The following is a 17,573-nucleotide window of genomic DNA, read 5'->3' on the forward strand; positions in this document are numbered from 1 at the left end:
AATGAGTGCCAAGTCCATCAAAATCCACCAGTAGTAGTGGTGGTCTTGTGGTGGATTTCAGTGGATTTGGTCCTGAAGCGTTATGAGAAGCACGGTCAGAGATGGATTTTGGCGGACTTGGTCCAGTACTTAGTAACAGACACTTGGGAGTTAGGGTTAATACAACAAGGTTTTCAATTGTGACTTCCAGTAGAAACCATGACACGTGCACATGTTTAAGATTTTTATATTTTTTTGTTAAAAATACTTTTCATTGACTTGTATGATGATGAACATCATTCACAAAGTTTTGCTGATGCTCACAATTCAATGTCTGTGTTGACATTGTGTACAAGTCAAATTTTATTGTGAAAAAAACCCAGCAGTACTTCAAATGGCATAACATTTTCTAAAACAAAAAAATAACCAATCTTTTGTTCACCCACCAGTAGCATAAATTTGTAAAAAGAGAAGACCTATAAAATCCTCTTCTCCATTAAAGAACTGAACCATGAAAAAAAAGACTATTAAAAAAAAAAAAAATATAGTTTGGGGTCTTCATTAAGTGTAGAGAACTGTACCAGTAATATGCTGCCCTCTGTTGACCAACTATCCTTAGCTAAAATTTTCAAGGACAGTTTGCCTCTATATTTATATGGCACATGTATATCTGTAGCATAAACACTGCTTTTTCTGAATTGAGGCAAATTTTTCTTTGAGCTCCAATAAAAAAAATGGGGTTAGATTCTCCTCAGCTAATAGTATTGGAAAAAAAATGCACAAAATACCAGACATCATTTTGTGGTGCATAGAGTGTTGTATAAAAAAAAAGCTTCATACTTGTTTGGAGAAACATGTAATATTGAGGCCAATACACACAATATATAACAAACTTCCAAATTTCTGGTTTCCCTTAAATATTTCATGTAAAAATCATCCATTGTCTTTTAAAAAATGAAGTTGAGTTTTTAAAATTGCTTGATGTTTCTAAATTTCGATAAATAAAAAGGAGCTGGCTCTAAAATTATCTTTGTGAAAAATTGAATCATCGCTGTGCCTAAAAAGTGAAAAAAATGTAATGCTAACATGACATTGAATATTTGACTACTTTTGTATTATAACTTAAATACATAATTGCGAATGCATTCTTTGACAGCATTCAACAACAACTGTGCAAAGTAGTGGTGGGATTAAAATCCGGATTTTTAAAAATTTGGTTTGAATTCCACTACTCGGTTTTGGATTTTGGAAGCCGGATATTTGAAACTAACCTAAAAAAGAAGCCTTCCATTTTTGTGACACAAGCTAAAGAAACCAACTGGAACATCCCCCAATTTTCTCCATAGTCTCTGATTACAACGGCATTCACAGAGTTCCCACCCATGTTTTGTGCGTTTCTAGAAAAGGCTCAGTGGTCATTGAGTCCCGCAAATAAACTATATCACATGTTGTGGAAGGCATTGTATGCGGCGCCTCAAACGTCCATTTTTGTTGGCATGACTGTAGCTGAATGGAAGCTTCCGGTAAAATTGGATAACCGTTAAATTCGGTTTGAAAAGAAATTAGGAAAACCGGATTATGAAATCGCCGATTTCTCCCACCACTCCTGCAAAGTTAATACCAAAAAAAAAAATTAACTCCCATCTTGCATCTGAGCTCTCCCAAGTCCTTCATTTACATGCCCAAGGACGCCATATTTTGCCGTCCCTGCCCCATAAACTTTAATTATCCCTCATCCTTATGGGCCGTGCACCCATCTCCAGCGAGCGTTAGCTTATCAGGACACTGCTGTCTGTACAAAAATAAAAACTAATTCCCCCTCCCGCCACCTTCGTCTAAGTTTTCCAGTAGAACCGGAGCTAATGGATGTAATTTACCGGGTGACCTTTCGGTAAGGTCGTATGCAAATGGCCTTGCTCACAGCAGGCCAATCAGTGCCAGCGTGATGGGCACCTGGCCAAATGGCATTGGGCAAATTGTCTTTGTTCGATGATATAAAAAAAAAAAAATGAGATTGATTTTGTATGCAAGGACAAAGTTTGAACATTGTTTCATTGTTATGCATGACGTTCACTTCAAATTATGGGGCTGTGCATGTAGTTTTGATCATATAAAATCTGTTAAAATTGTCAAAGATTTATATTTCAAACATTTTTAGAATTTAGATTCGAGAGATTCGCTCCTGTTCATACATTTGAGTTTCTACTTATCAGGATATTTATGATGTAATTTTTTTTTTAATCCGTTGTATCGTGAAGTTACATATAATGTGAATGAGAAGATCCTTCAACAGAAATTTGCACATTGACTTGTCCTAGGGGATGTTTACCAACATTTCCAATTATTTCTCATAGGAGGGAAAACAATCCAGTACTTCTTTATTCAGTCAAAGCTTTACTCGTAGGGGTCTGAAAGGCATGTTGTGTCTTGGAATTCATACATTGTAGATAATAAAGTTAGACTTTTTGAGCTTTTATTTTTCATGTCGCTTTGTAATTATAAGAATTATTATTTGAGCAATTGAGGTTTTTCTCATTGTTGTTCCTTTCTAATCCTAACCACCTCACGAAAAGATTCCCCATATCTAGCCATCACTAATTTTTCCCTTCAGTGACCTACCAGCCATCAGAAAGTGATAATATGTCCTAAAAAAGTCAAATTTAGCAGGGAAAATATTGAAGTATTTACTGAGACACATTTTTCAGACCAGTCTCATAGGGTTGTGCACAGGGTGACAAGTGATGGCCAGACATGGGAATTTTTTCCACCTCATTTTTTTTGACAAAACAAAAGCACACATTGTTGGTACCGGTACTTTGCACAGTGCTTCATATCCCAATTATGTAAAAGTACCCAAAATTGTAGCATTTGTTCACATTGTAGCATTTGTTCACTCCATTTGTTCACTCAGTAGAGTTGGATTTTAGCAAGAGACTTGCCGTCCTAATTTGCATCTTATTTTCCATACATCCTTGTCTTGTTTTCTGGCCTGCCAGGCACCTGATGGTTTGGCAAGGGTAAGTCACTGTGAAATGGACCTTGGGGTGGCCTCCAGGCTATGATGAGAGATAATTAGGCCTGAGGCCACGAGGCCGGCAGCCATCGCTGGCATTGCAAGAGCCTGACAAGGCCTCGGGAAGTCTTAAGCAGCAATTGATACAGAAGAGCCTTATGCCCAATGCCACAACTACTCGCACAACTACATCCTCTGTGACAAAATTTGTAAAAAATTGAAACAAGTACTGTAAGCAATAGACACTTCTATCATGTACTGGCATTCGCGTACATTTCTCACAGGCAAAGATATTAAGGGGTTGTTCTTATTTGGCATGCACTTTGCATGATTTACAAGCATTAATCAGCAGTTATTAGACATGTAGGTGACACAATGGAACCCGTTTAAGTCCTAAACATAGTCCATAGAACCTTTTTACCGGTATATCCAACCCTGCCAAGAAATGCTCCAAGCCTGCATATGAAATTGAGTTTTGAGTGTTGAGCGTCAGTAGTATAAGTCATGAGAGTTGAGTAGTTTGTCTTTGAGTTCTGGGTCTTGAGTTCTTGAGTCATATTGCAAAGAAAACTGGGCTTTACTGTACAGTGGCTTGAGTGAGTCTGAACCAAGGCTTTAAGCCGGCCTCAGGTCGACCTTGCGACGACACAGATCAGTCGGCGACTGACTTTTTCAGATCAAGCTGCGTCTGAGCTACGACCATCGGGAACAACTCAGTCGCCAATTGTGTGCAACCTGAGTGTAACTGCGACGATATTAAACAATCGGCATCAGTTGGCACTAAAAAAAATCAACAGTCGCAAGAGTAAAAAAATTTCAACTTCTGCGACGTGCTCCGCGACAATCACACGATTTCTCCGTTTTGTGACCTAAGCATAATTTTTGTGCTTGATACCAACGGTTCCATCTTGGCGCAAGCAAATCGTGGGTGGACCTGAGGCTAGCCGGAAACAAAGGGCAACAATAGGGACAATTTTACCCCGCAAGTCTGTCTTTAGAAGTTGAAGTACCCCATAGCCCTAATGCTGTGTGTTTTGCGATTTCTAAGGGGACAAAGGAGAACAAAAGAAGGGGATTAGCGTCGAACAATAGTGGTACCCCATAAACCCCAAATGCTACGTTTATCTTTTCAAACCGTGGACGAAAAATACCAGAGAACAAAAGAGAACAATATCGTCCACGATTCCCAGCATACGTCCGCGATTGGGGTCGTGTACAAAACCTATGGGAGTCTTCCTAAAAAGTTAGAGTACAAACAAAAGAGGGACAAAAGGACGTCCATGATTGATGGTGAACACACGTTTGTGTGCACGTGGTTGCTTTAATTCGTCAATTCTGTGTGTGACATCACGTTATAGCTGCAATCAGAGGGACAATAGGACGTCCACGATCGACGGTGAACACACGTTTGCGTGTGTGTGTGTTCCATTTTGGTTAGGTTAACTGTTTAGTGCTGTCATGAAAAGTCAGACTTCACTCTCAACCAAACTTGGTGACAATAATCTTTGGGTAGGGAGACTTCAGATGACTTCAGACATTTCATTTCATTTCATTCATTTTCATTTATTAATTTCACAGGTAAAAATTCAGTACAGATACTAAGAACAGTAAAGAAAACAAAAACATGCACATACAGTTAGGAGAGAGAACAAGAAAAAGAGAAAAAAAAAGTAGCATGGATTTTAAAAAAGTAAAATAAATTACTATCGAGTTAATCTCCTGATGCCACAATTTAAGAAGAGACAATACAAAAGGACATTACAAATGGACATTATTAAAACATGGCTTACAGTATAAGAATATAGAACTATACAAGCAGTTAAAACTTTAAAAGCACAAATGAGCATTAAAAAATACAGATTGGGTAAAAGAGAGATTCGAGTGAATTATAATGCAAAAGGCACTATAAAATTGAGAAAAAAAAACAAGCAGCAAGGTATTTGAATGGGCAGGGCATTAGGGGTCAAATGAGGTCATTGTTGCTTTGGTTTAGGTACACTGAAACTAACTGACTGTACAAATATTGCCAGCATGCCAGAGGGAGCGCGCAAGTTTTACTTGCAGAATTTTTTTTTACATGCTTACTACTATACTAGTCCAAGCAACATATTTTAAATTAGTCACAGACCTTTGTGTTGGATAATGTACAATTTTCATAATCGGAATTTTGAATACTGATCATGGAATTTGTATTCATTAAAATATTTTGGTGCTTACGAAAAAAAAAGCAGGTGGGTTCATTTGTATGTCATGGCAAAATATCAGGGGTCTCTGGACTTTGTAGCATAAACCATGTACATGTAGCTTGTTTAGCTATACCTTGATAATTTTCTTCCTTTTGCATTATGCATTTAATTTATTGTTGACCATATGTTGCCGGTCGCCCTTGGACGTTGACGTTGAAGTTAATGGGCCAGTCTTTTCCATTTGCGTTTTAAATACAAGGATATATGGATATGTACATATGCAGATGCCCTTGAAAAAACATAAGTTCAGTTGGACATGCACGACCGCCCATTGATTGCCTCCTAATCTTTCTAATTATGGTATTGATATTTTGCAAAGTTCCAGCTTGTATGCTCAAATTTAGGGTGCTGCAAAGCATTGGATTTTTTTTGTCAGCCCGATTGTCATCCATTCAATGGTGGTACATTCACATGTAAGCAATAAGCCTATAGAAATTATGTACATCTACATGTTTGTACATGTACATGTACACATGTATGTATGTACATGTACATTACCCTTTAAATACAAGTTAAATTCTTGAACGATACTGAACTGTAGCAATCTCTATGCATGTGCGTGTTCTCTTGTTTTACTATACCCTCGAGGACAATGCTTTGAGTTTCCCTTTGTCCCTGTAATATAACACTCTCCCATAGACTAAGCACACAAACTTACTACAGAGGACCGTTTTGAACAAAAGACCCAACTCCCGAGGACTGAAAGGATCTGTTGTTCTCCCTTTGTGTGTCGGGGGCATGCACAGCTTGCAGGAATTACCGGTAGGTGACCAATTTGCCTCCGAAAATAGAGCGAAAATATAGAAGTAAAAACTTTCTTGTTTTTAACTCAGATGTGACAGTGATGTACTGCAATTTGGAATTGCCATGGTCTTTATCATTTCTTGCACTCCACTAGCTCATAGAATCATTTTCCTGAACCCATCCCTCCTCTCTGAATCCTTCAAAAACATGACAAAGGTTTGGAGAATTTTGTATGATTCAAAAAGATGTGTATACAGTTTACAAATGTTGATAGATAGAGCCCAGCTACTATTAATTTATATGGGACTTGATGCTCATATAGACTTGCATCTTTCAAGTACAAACAAAACTGCCATTGGGTAATAGCTGTCCAGTGATGGGTTTTGGAGGATTCAGGATTGTTTTCAGCAAAAAAGCTGAGGAGGGTCTAAGAACCAAACTTTGCCCCAGAGCCTCCCTTGCAACTTTCCCAACACTCCCAGTCAGAGGTCACCCTTTCCATTGTTTTAGTCATGCCCTCCTCAATCCACAACAAGGCCACCTGCACTATACCCCCTAATTCCCAGAATTACATTTGCCCTTCCACAAAGCCCTCTTCTGAAACAAACAAACACCACACCGTCATTTACTTCTTCACTTCTCTGTCCCTCTGTGGTGACCTCCGTGGTTCTGTCACATGACATTGGCCTGTCATGTCAGCATGGACATTCTAAGTACGGCTGTGCCATAAACGTGCGTCTATGGCAGTGGCTGCAGCCACTCCCAAAGACACGTGTGCTACTTAGCCATAGCCAAGAACAGACCAAGCCTTACGAGCTACAGACTAATCTTGTAGCAGACTCATCTTGTAGTGGATTATTCCTGGGTGCCTTTAGGGGCTGTTTTGCAGGCCCATCGCCGTCAATTACGTGCACCCAAGGTCGATATTAAATGATTAACCAGGTTTTCTTAAAGGCCTCCCTATCTTTAGAATTTAATCCTCCAGGGCATTAGAAAAGTGCTACCTTAATTCACTCCGTTTTCCTGGACATTTGTGGATCAATGTTGTTATTAAGAAGACTTTATCCTCTCCAATCGACCTTCCTCAAACTGTTCATCTGGTTTCCTTGAGGATGTTTTGAAGTTTGTAAGTCGGGCCTCTTGGTTTATAGATGTTTTTTAACCTGTCTGTCTTTGTTTTTTTCTTTCAGGATGTGAAAAGTGAGATGGACAGAATTTCCCGCACCAACATAGTAGTGTGTACCCCCGGTAGGTTTCTGCAGCACCTGGACCAGACGGTCAGCTTGGACTGTTCCAACTTACAGATGCTGGGTGAGTGGGTCTGAGTGCTCATCGATACGGCACCAGATCGATATCTTCTCATATTATCCTCAAACTGACTGATGTAGATCGACCTGGGCTATATTTCGCTCGTACCCCCCGCCCTGCAAACAGGACGCTGGGATACTCTGATGAATTCACGCTCTGATTGGTTGGATTTTGCATGACCTGTGACCTGCGCGTCATCACGGTCATGACTCTGCAAGGTTTTGAAACGGCCGTTTGTTGATAAAAGCGTAATAATGTAGGAAATTCTGTAAAACTTATCTGTGTTGTAAATTTACAATTCCCATCACTTGCTCAGGCTCCGTTTCGAATCACAAACGGTCGGATTGCATTATGCGATGCTCAAAATTTTGTCCACATGGTCCGCAATGAAACAGAAATCACATCCGGTATGGAATGCGCGCATTTCTATGGGAAGTTTTTGGATAGCATTTGCGCACATTGTCTAACTGCGGTCTTGAACAGCTGCAGCCAGATGCTTTATACATAGGTCAAAGGCCACTTCCTTCACAAGATTCTGTGAAGCTTATTAGAGTATCCCTGCACCCTGTTTGCAGGGTGGGAGGTACGAGCGAAGGGCTATATTCTGCCCTGTGCATGAAGCGCCCTCTTGTGGTGAGAAGACAACCATTTGTGACCAGAAAGGGGACAGTTAGACAGTATCACAAAGATGAGCCTCTGCATGTACGTACAGCAACGGGGAGAGAGACCTTTGCTACAAAGAAGTGAATAACCTTTTTTTTTTTAGGGTTTCCAAAATGATCTGATTGTCAAGAAAAATCGATCATTAAATTTAAATAAAGGTCTGCTAATATGTGCAGTTCTTTTGTGAATATTCCAAAATGGTAGACCTGTACTACATGTACCGGTAGGGATCAATAGTTTCTGTTTCCCAAAAAAGTCTCTACACATCAAACGTTGCTTCAGTTTTGGATGCAAAGATAGAACAGTTTTGAGTCCGTCCAGCGAAACTTAGTGAACTTTAATAATTGAAATGCCGGGCCCGGGTTCAGGGAAGCTCTACATGCAATTAGTAAGTCACGATTGCGTGACAAAAGGACTCGAAGGCAGCCATAAGACAAGATTGTCGTAGTTTAGGTTTCTTTCTAATCACAGATACAAATATAGAGTTGTTTCAAGGGTGCTTGATTTAGAAAAAAATAATGACATTTTGTGTCCTTAATTTGCTGCTCTGGGTTCGAAGTACGTCTTGTAATTTAAGATGAAGACCGAGTTGATAACCTGTAATTGAGGTTTTTGGGTAGATAAAAGGGCAAGGATGACTTTTGCAAAATGGAATATTGTAAAGACTTTTTTGGGAGATTCTCTGGTTGATTTTTTTTAAAGAAAAATGGACAAGAAAGATGTCCTTATTTGGCATATTACTGTTACATACTCCCCATTATAGTGTCCAATTAAAATTGCTAAATCTGCTTATTCATAATAACCTTTTTTGCATAGCCACATCAGAGTTATGCTAAATCACCAATACCACACTATAGAGGGTGCCATTGAGTATTCTCAGTCAGGAAAAAAAAAATGACATCTGCCTGTGCGTACATGTAAAGGCGGCCCTACTCCAACACATTAGAAGAGCTATCTGATGTGGATTTTATTATATGAAAAGCGGTCAAAATTGTCCATGGTGGGCATATTGAGTACCCCCCCCCCATTTTGAAAATGGATGCCACGCCTCTAAAAGGGTAGGTTTGTGATGGCTGTACATTAAAAAAAAAAAAGATTCTCATAAATACATTGTCTGTGTGGAGTTTAATCCGTTTATGAAAGGTAGGCACAACTTTTTTATAGGGGCATCATGACTATCCCCCCCCCATATTACTATGGCTGACACGCCCCTAAAAGGGTGCCTTTACTATGGTTCCATGTCTGTTTTTTTTTCTGGTGAATATTACTGTCAGTGGGAATTAGCTACATTCGTTTATGAGATGTGGGCACATTTTTCCAATGGTGGGTATAATGAGAACCCCACCCCCTTTTTTCAATATGGCTGCCACGCCCCTAAAAGGGTGTATTCGCGATGGCTCCACATCTTGAATTTTTTTTTCTCATGAATGCCAATGTCTTTGGAAAGTTCCATTTCTCTGTGAATTTCGGAACGATATTTCCATGGTGAACATAATGAAAACCCCGCCCCCTGTTTTCCTGATATGGTTGCCACGCCCCTAAAAGGGTGTGTTTGAGATGGCTCCACATCTGGAATTTTTTTCTCATGAACATAAACGTCTGGGGGACGTTTTATTCGTTCATGAAATATGGGCACAATTTTTCCCAAGGTGGCTTTAAATGGCTGCCACGCCCCCCAAAAGGTGATGGCTTCGAATCTGGAAAACACTTATAATCTATATAATTATGTCTTTGTGAAGTTTCCTGCTTTTGTGACAAGTGGGAACAACCGTTTTCACTGCGGGCACGACAAGTCCCGCCCCCTTTTTTAAATGGATGCCACGCCCCTAAAAGGGTAAACTTGCGATGGCTCCACATGTAAAACATTTTCTGGCATGAATATAAACATCTGTGCCAATTTTCATGCTTTTATGCAAAAGTGCACAATTTTTTCATATATCCGCTGGACTAAAAGATGCGCCTCTATATGTACATGTACTTACCGGTACAGCAACAGGGAGAGAGACCTTTGCTACAAAGAAGTGAATAACCTTTTTGGGGAGGTTTCCAAAATGATCTGATTCTTATGAAAAATGGATCAATAAATTTAAATAAAGGCTAAACTTAGTGAACTTTAATAATTGCACTGCCAGGCCCGGGTTCAGGGGAGTTCTACATGCAATTACATGTAGTAAGTCACGATTGCGTGACAAAAGGACTCGAAGGCAGCCATAAGACAAGATTGTCGTAGTTTAGGTTTCTTTCTAATCACAGATACAAATATAGAGTTGTTTTAAGGGTGCTTGAATTAGAAAAAAAATAATGACATTTTGTGTCATTATTTTGCTGCTCTGGGCTCAAAGTACGTCTTTCTTCTAATTTAAGATGAAAACCGAGTTGATAACCTGTAATTGAGGGGTTTTTTTGGTGGATAAAAGGGCAAGGATGACTTTTGCAAAATGGAACATTGTAAAGACTTTTTTGGAAGATTCTCTGGTTGATTTTTTTTTAAAAGAAAAGTGGACAAGAAAGATGTCCTTATTTGGCATATTACTGTTACCGTACATACTTTCCATTATAGTGTCCAATTAAAATTGCTAAATCTGCTTATTCATACTATAGTAACTTTTTTTTGCATAGCCACGTCAGAGCCATACTAATCACCAATACTACACTATAGAGGGCGCCATTGAGTGTTCTCAGTCAGGAAAAAAAATGAACATTTATCTGTGCGTACATGTGAAAAGAACTTTGGCAATTTATTTTAAAAAAAAATATTAAGAAGAAAGCATTTGTGTTTATACTCTGATGAGACTGGTTGAATTTTCTGTATTGCTGTATTGAAGAATTCTTGGCTGCTCTCCCCAACCCGAGGTTCGATTTTCGATCACGCCCTGAACCCTAAAACTCATTTGTTTTTTATTTTCTTGGGGGGGGGGGGGGAACCATTCTTAATTTTCCAAAATCCAAAGATATATGCAAGAACAAAATGGCATATTCTCTTCATCAAACCTTAAAGGGGCATCAAGCCCCATGTGAAAAAACATCCTTCAAATCTTCCGAAATTTCTAAGTGGATATTTAAAAATCAAGGTGCATTAGAGTAATGTGCTCCCTTAAACATCGAAGTGCAATTTAATTTCAATTCAGTTATCTCCAGTATGATTGGTATCTATTTTGTGTGATTTTTCCCCTCAGTTTTGGATGAGGCTGACCGCATCTTGGATCTCGGCTTTGAGAAAACCATGAACGCCATCTTGGAGAATCTTCCCACAGAACGACAGACGATGCTCTTCTCTGCAACTCAGACCAAGTAAGTTGAAAGGCAATTGCTTTAACTGTGATAAACCTGCCATACCCGTATCATTTATGATTGCAATTACTGTACATACATATGCTCACATGTTTGCCATGATTACTAACAATATTTAACCCTAACCTCCTCAATCCTCCAAAATCCTCCAGGCGATTTTGGAGGGTTGAGGATGAATGGTGTTTGAGAAACACGAGGATTTTGGAGGAGTGAGGATGAATGGTGTTGAAGCACATGAGGATTTTGGAGGATTGAGGATGAATGGTGTTTGAAGAAGAGGAGGATTTGGGAGGATTGAGGATGAATGCATTTTGAGAGGCAGGACTGTCTGATGATTTTAAAAGAATTGAGGCGCTGGGTATCTCTTTATTTGAACAAAAGTTCGACCTTTTGGAGGATTTTGGAGTGTTGAGGACGGTTCGTAGCAATTCAAACTCTCCTTTTCCCTCATAGACATCCCTCTGCTTTTTAACTTAAAATGTGTCTCCCTTTTGGATTTTTTTCCCCAGAATTATTACATTTTCTTATAATGAAACCACTCAAATTCCATTCTAGAAGTTATTTCACAAGTTGACAAACACATGTTTAACACAATTGAACAAATCCAAGTTTGCACATGGTTCTATTTAACTTGCGTGTTTATTTTCATGTTAGATCTGTGCGGGATCTTGCCAGACTCAGCTTGAAGGACCCCAAGTATGTGGCAGTCCATCAGCATCATGAGTACAGCACGCCAGCTCAGCTGGAACAGGTTAGATCTTAGAAAATAAAGAACACGAGATATGTCTTATATTTTCTTTTCCAAATTTTCTATTTTTACTTGTGAATCAATTGACTGTATTGTGTAATTTTTCAAAGATGACAGTGTAGAACTTCCTTAAAATTAAACGTTGCCTGTTGGCATCAATCAATAAACTGGAAATAAAACCAAGGCTTTTGACTGCAGAAAGACTGGATAATTAGGATCTACCCACTGCACACCACACGTTGGCCATGACAGGTACGCTTCTCCACAGCATGGTTTAGTTGCGCGCATCGTACGAAAGTACACTCTTGTTTGATTTTTGTTTGACATTAATCAGTGCTGTTATTGCAAATTATCTTTGGGTGGGGTTTAATGGATTGGTCATATAACGGTTTGTAATCTGAAATTCCAGTATGATGCTATGGAACCTATACATTGTTATTTTGTGTTGCTGCAGAGCTATATCGTTTGTGATCTGGACCAGAAAATGGACCTTCTGTATTCCTTCATCCGTAACCACACCAAGCAGAAGATTCTTGTCTTCATGGCTAGCTGCAAACAGGTACCAGTCTATATCAATCTACCCTGAAATTCAACAAAACCAAACACTTGGTTTTGCAGTACTCACAGGTACACAATCCTGCTGGGGTGATGGGCAATTGTAGTAAAGTGTCTTGCCAAAGAACACAAATGTTTCCATCTGGGTTTAAACCCTTGTTTGAACGCTTTAACCGCTGGACCATGACACTCCTCAAATAAGTGTTATAAATTAGGCAATGTCTCAGAAGTTGGAACACTTCGAAAATCGCAACATAAGAACACTCCTCAAATAAGTGTTGCAAATAAGGCAACGTGTCAGCAGTTGGAACACTTAGAAAATCGCAACATAAGAACACTCCTCAAATAAGTGTTACAAATTAGGCAACGTCTCAGCAGTTGGAACACTTGCAACATTAGAAATTGCAACATTAGAACTGCTTTAGATTTGAAAAATTATGAGAGATACCCTTATCAACATAGTAGTGTGTCTTTATGGTTATTTTTTTCATTCCGATCGGTTTTCTATCTCCTACAGGTGAAGTACACATTTGAGGTCTTCTGTGCCCTGCATCCCGGTATCACCATCATGGCCCTCTATGGGACACTCCATCAGCTACGTAGAGTGGCCATCTATAATGAGTTCTGCCAGAGGGACAATGCCGTGCTGTTTGCCACAGACATCGCTGCTAGGGGACTGGGTGAGTTCTGCTGAAACATAGGAGTTCAGAAGGATTTTATTTTTCAAAATATTAGGAGTTGAAGGGAAAATATGTAGCATGGTTAGTCCTAAGGAAAGTCTTGTTAAAGTATGAACTGACAAATGAAGCTGTGTCTAAGTGGAATCGAACCAGGGCAATTAGAAGTGGAAGGTCGGGCACTACCCGCTGTGGTAACCTGCCTAGCCATGGGGTTAAAACTGGGAGAGTAGTGCTACTTTATAGAACCCTGACTTGCTAGGTATATTTATTAGAGGAAGCAGGGAAATTCCATGCAAAATCTGACATTTTGTCGTTCTGTAACGGTAACTAACCTCATTATTATTTGTAACGCGTAAACAATTTTTTTTTTCAAAAGATGTAAGTTGAAATAAAAGGTACTACGTTTTATTCTCACTTTCATTTTTTGAAAAGAAAAAAAGACATCTTTTCGTTTACGAGTTACGAATCACACTGAGGACTAGGACTAGGGAAGTTTAGGACTAGGGTAACTGAACTTCAGCAAAGAATCATTATTAATACTGAACACATTCTGTGAAAAGATTTTGTGTCTTCAACGGTTGTTAAATGTTTCAGCAGTCCAAATTTCTCGAAGACTTTTGACAGCTTTAGCTTCCTTTTTTTATCCAATGGACAGATTTCCCAGCAGTCAATTGGGTTCTGCAGCTGGATTGTCCTGAGGATGCCAGCACCTACATCCATCGCGTCGGCCGGACGGCAAGGTATGAGCAGGGAGGCGAGTCCCTGCTCATCTTACTGCCCTCAGAGGAGGAGGAAATGGCGAAACAGCTGGAGGAACGAAAGATACCCATCCAGAAGATCAAGTAAGTGTATGATTGGAGTGAGGCTGAGTTGGGCCAAGAGTGGGCTGAGATGATTAAGGCTGAGGAACAAGAAGTAGGATACAATGGTCTAAGAAGGCTTGTGGTTTGGTCTGTCAAAACCACATTCTTACGTTGTTCTCTTAGCATCTTTCCAGATGAAGGGATGAAAATTATCTGAAGCAAGATTTTAACCCGTGACCTTCAAATCACTGTGTCGTATTCCAAAAATTGCAGTTTTCAAAGCCTGCTATACATAATTCCTTTGTTTGACTGATAAATGGTAGTTACACCTATTTTATTCCTTCTAGAATTCAGTTTTGTAATGATATCAAATTGTAGTATATCATCCTTAAAGTTTTTTGATGATTTTCTTGTTTTGTTTTGTTTTCCATAAAAAGTGATATCAGTATTAAAATTGTAATTATGATTTGTGGATAATGCTGTTTTTCTGTAATAAAGCAAAATTGTAGTATATCATCCTTAAAGCTGAGAAGTTTTTGATGATTTTCTTGGTTTTTTTATCATAAAAAAAGATATCAGTATTAAAATTTTAATAGGGTTTGTGGAGAATATGGTTTTTCTCCAATAAAGCAAAATAAATTGTAGATTGGTGGCTCGCTGTATTAAGTTGTTGGATTTCATGCGTGAGTTTATTTCAATTTGTCTAAATCTTGGAAAGGATTACAGTTTTTTTGTTTTTGTTTTGCCTTTCACAGTGTCAATCCCAATCGTAAGCTGAGCATACAGAAGAAGCTAATGTCCCTGTGCGCCGGCAGTTATGAGCTGAAGCAATCTGCCCAGCGATGCTTCATCAACTACGTCAAGTCAGTCTACCTCATGAAGGACAAGAAAGTCTTTGATGTCAACCAACTCCCGCTAGAGAAATACTCCTTGTAAGTAGGCTGATGTTCGGAAAGCCGTTGGATAGGTGGTGGGATGGGTTTGGATTTGAAGCTGGGCTTCAACATTTTTATTCCACAATTTTCATGAAACTACATAAAAACAAAAGACGAGATTGTTCCAGAATAGGGTTAAAAGTAAAAGTGCAATTCTGTGTAGATTTGATAAGTTCACATGAAAAAATTATTGAATTTGAGGCTTCAGACTAAACTTTGTTATCCAGTCGGCCATGTTTGTCTTGTACCCAGAGGTCTACACAGTGATTAAATTATTAATGCCATAAATCAGGAAGGCACCAGTCTATTGTCAGGTTTGTGCTTTATCTTCAGTTCCTTGGGTCTTGCCATCCCTCCACGGGTCAGGTTCCTCCAGCGGGCCAACAAGAGGAAAGAGGAACAAGAGATGCTGAAGAAACGGAAGAACTCTAAGAAAGATGAGAGTGAAGACCCCGAGTCTGCTAACAAGAAGACAGGTACAGGGACAGAATTGCTAGAAAGGGAAATAGTTTTTACATATTGACTGGCAATGAGGTCACTAGTGCACATCTATGTACCCTGAGGGACTGTGGGTGGCAGAATATAAGAAATTGTCTCTCATGGTAACTATGACCTAAGGGGGTAAAGGGGGTGCACTGATGTACTGGAGGTCAATACTCCCTTCAATAACTTCTTGTTCAGCTGAAAATGAAATAATTGTGAACTTGATCTGTTTCTTCTTGTGTTTAATGTGATAAAAGAAGTTAACAGCCATTTTGTTGATCCTCACTAGTGCTTAAGCAGCACCGGAGAGGACCAGACTTAGTAATGGAAGAGGAGGAGCAAAATGAGAAAGACGAGGGACTAGACGCCCTGGTGGCCAAGCTGAGATCCACCGCGCCGAACCGGACCAAGGGAGGAGGTACCATCAAGCTGAGACAAAGACAAGAAGAGGAGAGGTTGGAGGAGGAAGAAATCAAGAGGATGAAAGAAATTCAGGAGGATGCTCAGAAAAATGCAGACGATGATGATGATAGTGATGCCGAGGATGTTGGTAAAAAGGTTCCATCATCAAGTGACAAAGTTGCCATTTCAAGAACACAGAGAGTAACATCAGAGAGCAAAGCGAGAACTCTCGATAAGCCAAGCAGTGCATCCAGCAAAAAGAAATTTGGAAAAGAAGGCAAATCTGAAAAACCTCAGAAGATATCAAAGTCTGATGACGAATCGGAATCAAGCTCCGAGGAAGACTCTGAAATTGAGTCACAAAAGCCAGGAGAGACGGGTTTCCAAGGAGATGATGACGAGGAAGGTGAAGATTTCCTGGTTGTCAAGAAGAAGGATGTCTTTGGTATTGCTCTGGAAAAACAGGTGAGTCTACTTCGTGTCTAACAACTTGTGTCGCTTGATTGCGTCAATTCAGATACCTAATCGTTACTCAAATTGTTCCACTTACGGTGTACAACCATAATTAAATGTTTCTGCCATCTTTAATTTACACGTTTTCCAGAACATTGAGAAGATAAATGAAGTCATTTACCAGAACTTACAGATACGGCCATTTTTCTAAACAGTACTCAGTTACACTTTTGTTTAGAATCTTTTGACTTGAAGTTTTGTTTTATCTTCTGGCAGAAACAAAGGGACCCTACAACAGAAACGATAGAGGGCGCCAAGCACGTTGGAAAATCTAAGAAGCCACCAAGTAAGGTTGCCATGGCGAAGAAGCTTCGCCGCATGAACATTGCCGTCAATACTAAGAAGGTCTTTGATGAGGAAGGAGAGGTACGAATCAAATAATTTGTTTCATCTTTCCTGTCAGAATTGTTCACGTAAATTTTCAGGTTTCCAAACTAGACAAAAATCTAAGCTTTATTGTTCAGAACTAACATTTACACAAAAGTGATTATCACATTTTGTTCATCAATTCAATCAAAGACTCAAATCAGTTATATTCAAATTCTTGACAATTTGTTTTTTGAAAATCTTGGTTTTTTTAACTTCTAGGTTGCAAAGCAGTGGCCTCCAGTCCAGCAGACTGCAGTGCCTGGTGATGATGAGACACTGGAGGGCGGTATTGATATCGAGAAGGCCAAGGTGTGGATGAGAGAGGAGGACCAGCATGATAAGCAGGCCTTCCGAGAGCGCATCAGGGCCAAGCATAAGGTAGGGCAGTCACAGGCCAAGCAGGATACTAGGCACAGTGCTGTAGGTGATAGTTAAGGGAACCTAATGATCCCTGGATTTTTCACTGCTCAGTCTGGATTGTATTTGAGCAATGAGATATAGTCCCAAGTTTTGTCTGCCCCCCCCCCCCCCAAAAAAAATTGTTTTTAGAAATTAGAAATATGTGAAATTTAACAAAATACAAACAAATTAAGAGTTTCTCATATGGAAGTATGCAGAGGAAACAAGTCCGTTCTCGTTTTGGTCAAACGATAATTTCATGACCTTTTAATTATGCCTTTTCAATACAGGCTGAAAGACTGAAAGCAAAGGAAGAACGCAGGAAACTTTCAAGGAGAAAGAAAGCAGAAGACTCAGAAGATGTAAGTTCCTTGATCGTAAATTGGAGAAAAAAGAAAAAAAAGTTTCATTTTGTCTTCGCCTAATCTGTAATTGGTCCCAG

At 39.4% G+C, this 17,573-nt stretch overlaps 1 protein-coding gene across 1 annotated transcript in view; it reads left to right on the forward strand.

Annotated features, from left to right (window-relative positions):
• LOC119721380 (probable ATP-dependent RNA helicase DDX10) overlaps nt 1–17,573 on the forward strand; it is a 29,775-nt gene that overhangs the window by 11,371 nt on the left and 831 nt on the right. The window contains exons 4-15 of the mRNA XM_038191440.1: nt 7,173–7,293; nt 11,130–11,244; nt 11,899–11,995; nt 12,447–12,551; nt 13,065–13,227; nt 13,883–14,069; nt 14,786–14,962; nt 15,299–15,441; nt 15,738–16,315; nt 16,580–16,729; nt 16,952–17,110; nt 17,422–17,493. Coding sequence (XP_038047368.1) covers nt 7,173–7,293; nt 11,130–11,244; nt 11,899–11,995; nt 12,447–12,551; nt 13,065–13,227; nt 13,883–14,069; nt 14,786–14,962; nt 15,299–15,441; nt 15,738–16,315; nt 16,580–16,729; nt 16,952–17,110; nt 17,422–17,493 — 2,067 coding nt within the window. The remainder of the gene's footprint in view (nt 1–7,172; nt 7,294–11,129; nt 11,245–11,898; nt 11,996–12,446; nt 12,552–13,064; nt 13,228–13,882; nt 14,070–14,785; nt 14,963–15,298; nt 15,442–15,737; nt 16,316–16,579; nt 16,730–16,951; nt 17,111–17,421; nt 17,494–17,573) is intronic.

Source organism: Patiria miniata, unplaced genomic scaffold (assembly GCF_015706575.1).
Source record: "Patiria miniata isolate m_02_andy unplaced genomic scaffold, ASM1570657v1 HiC_scaffold_13, whole genome shotgun sequence".
In the NCBI taxonomy this organism is placed as follows: domain Eukaryota; kingdom Metazoa; phylum Echinodermata; class Asteroidea; order Valvatida; family Asterinidae; genus Patiria; species Patiria miniata.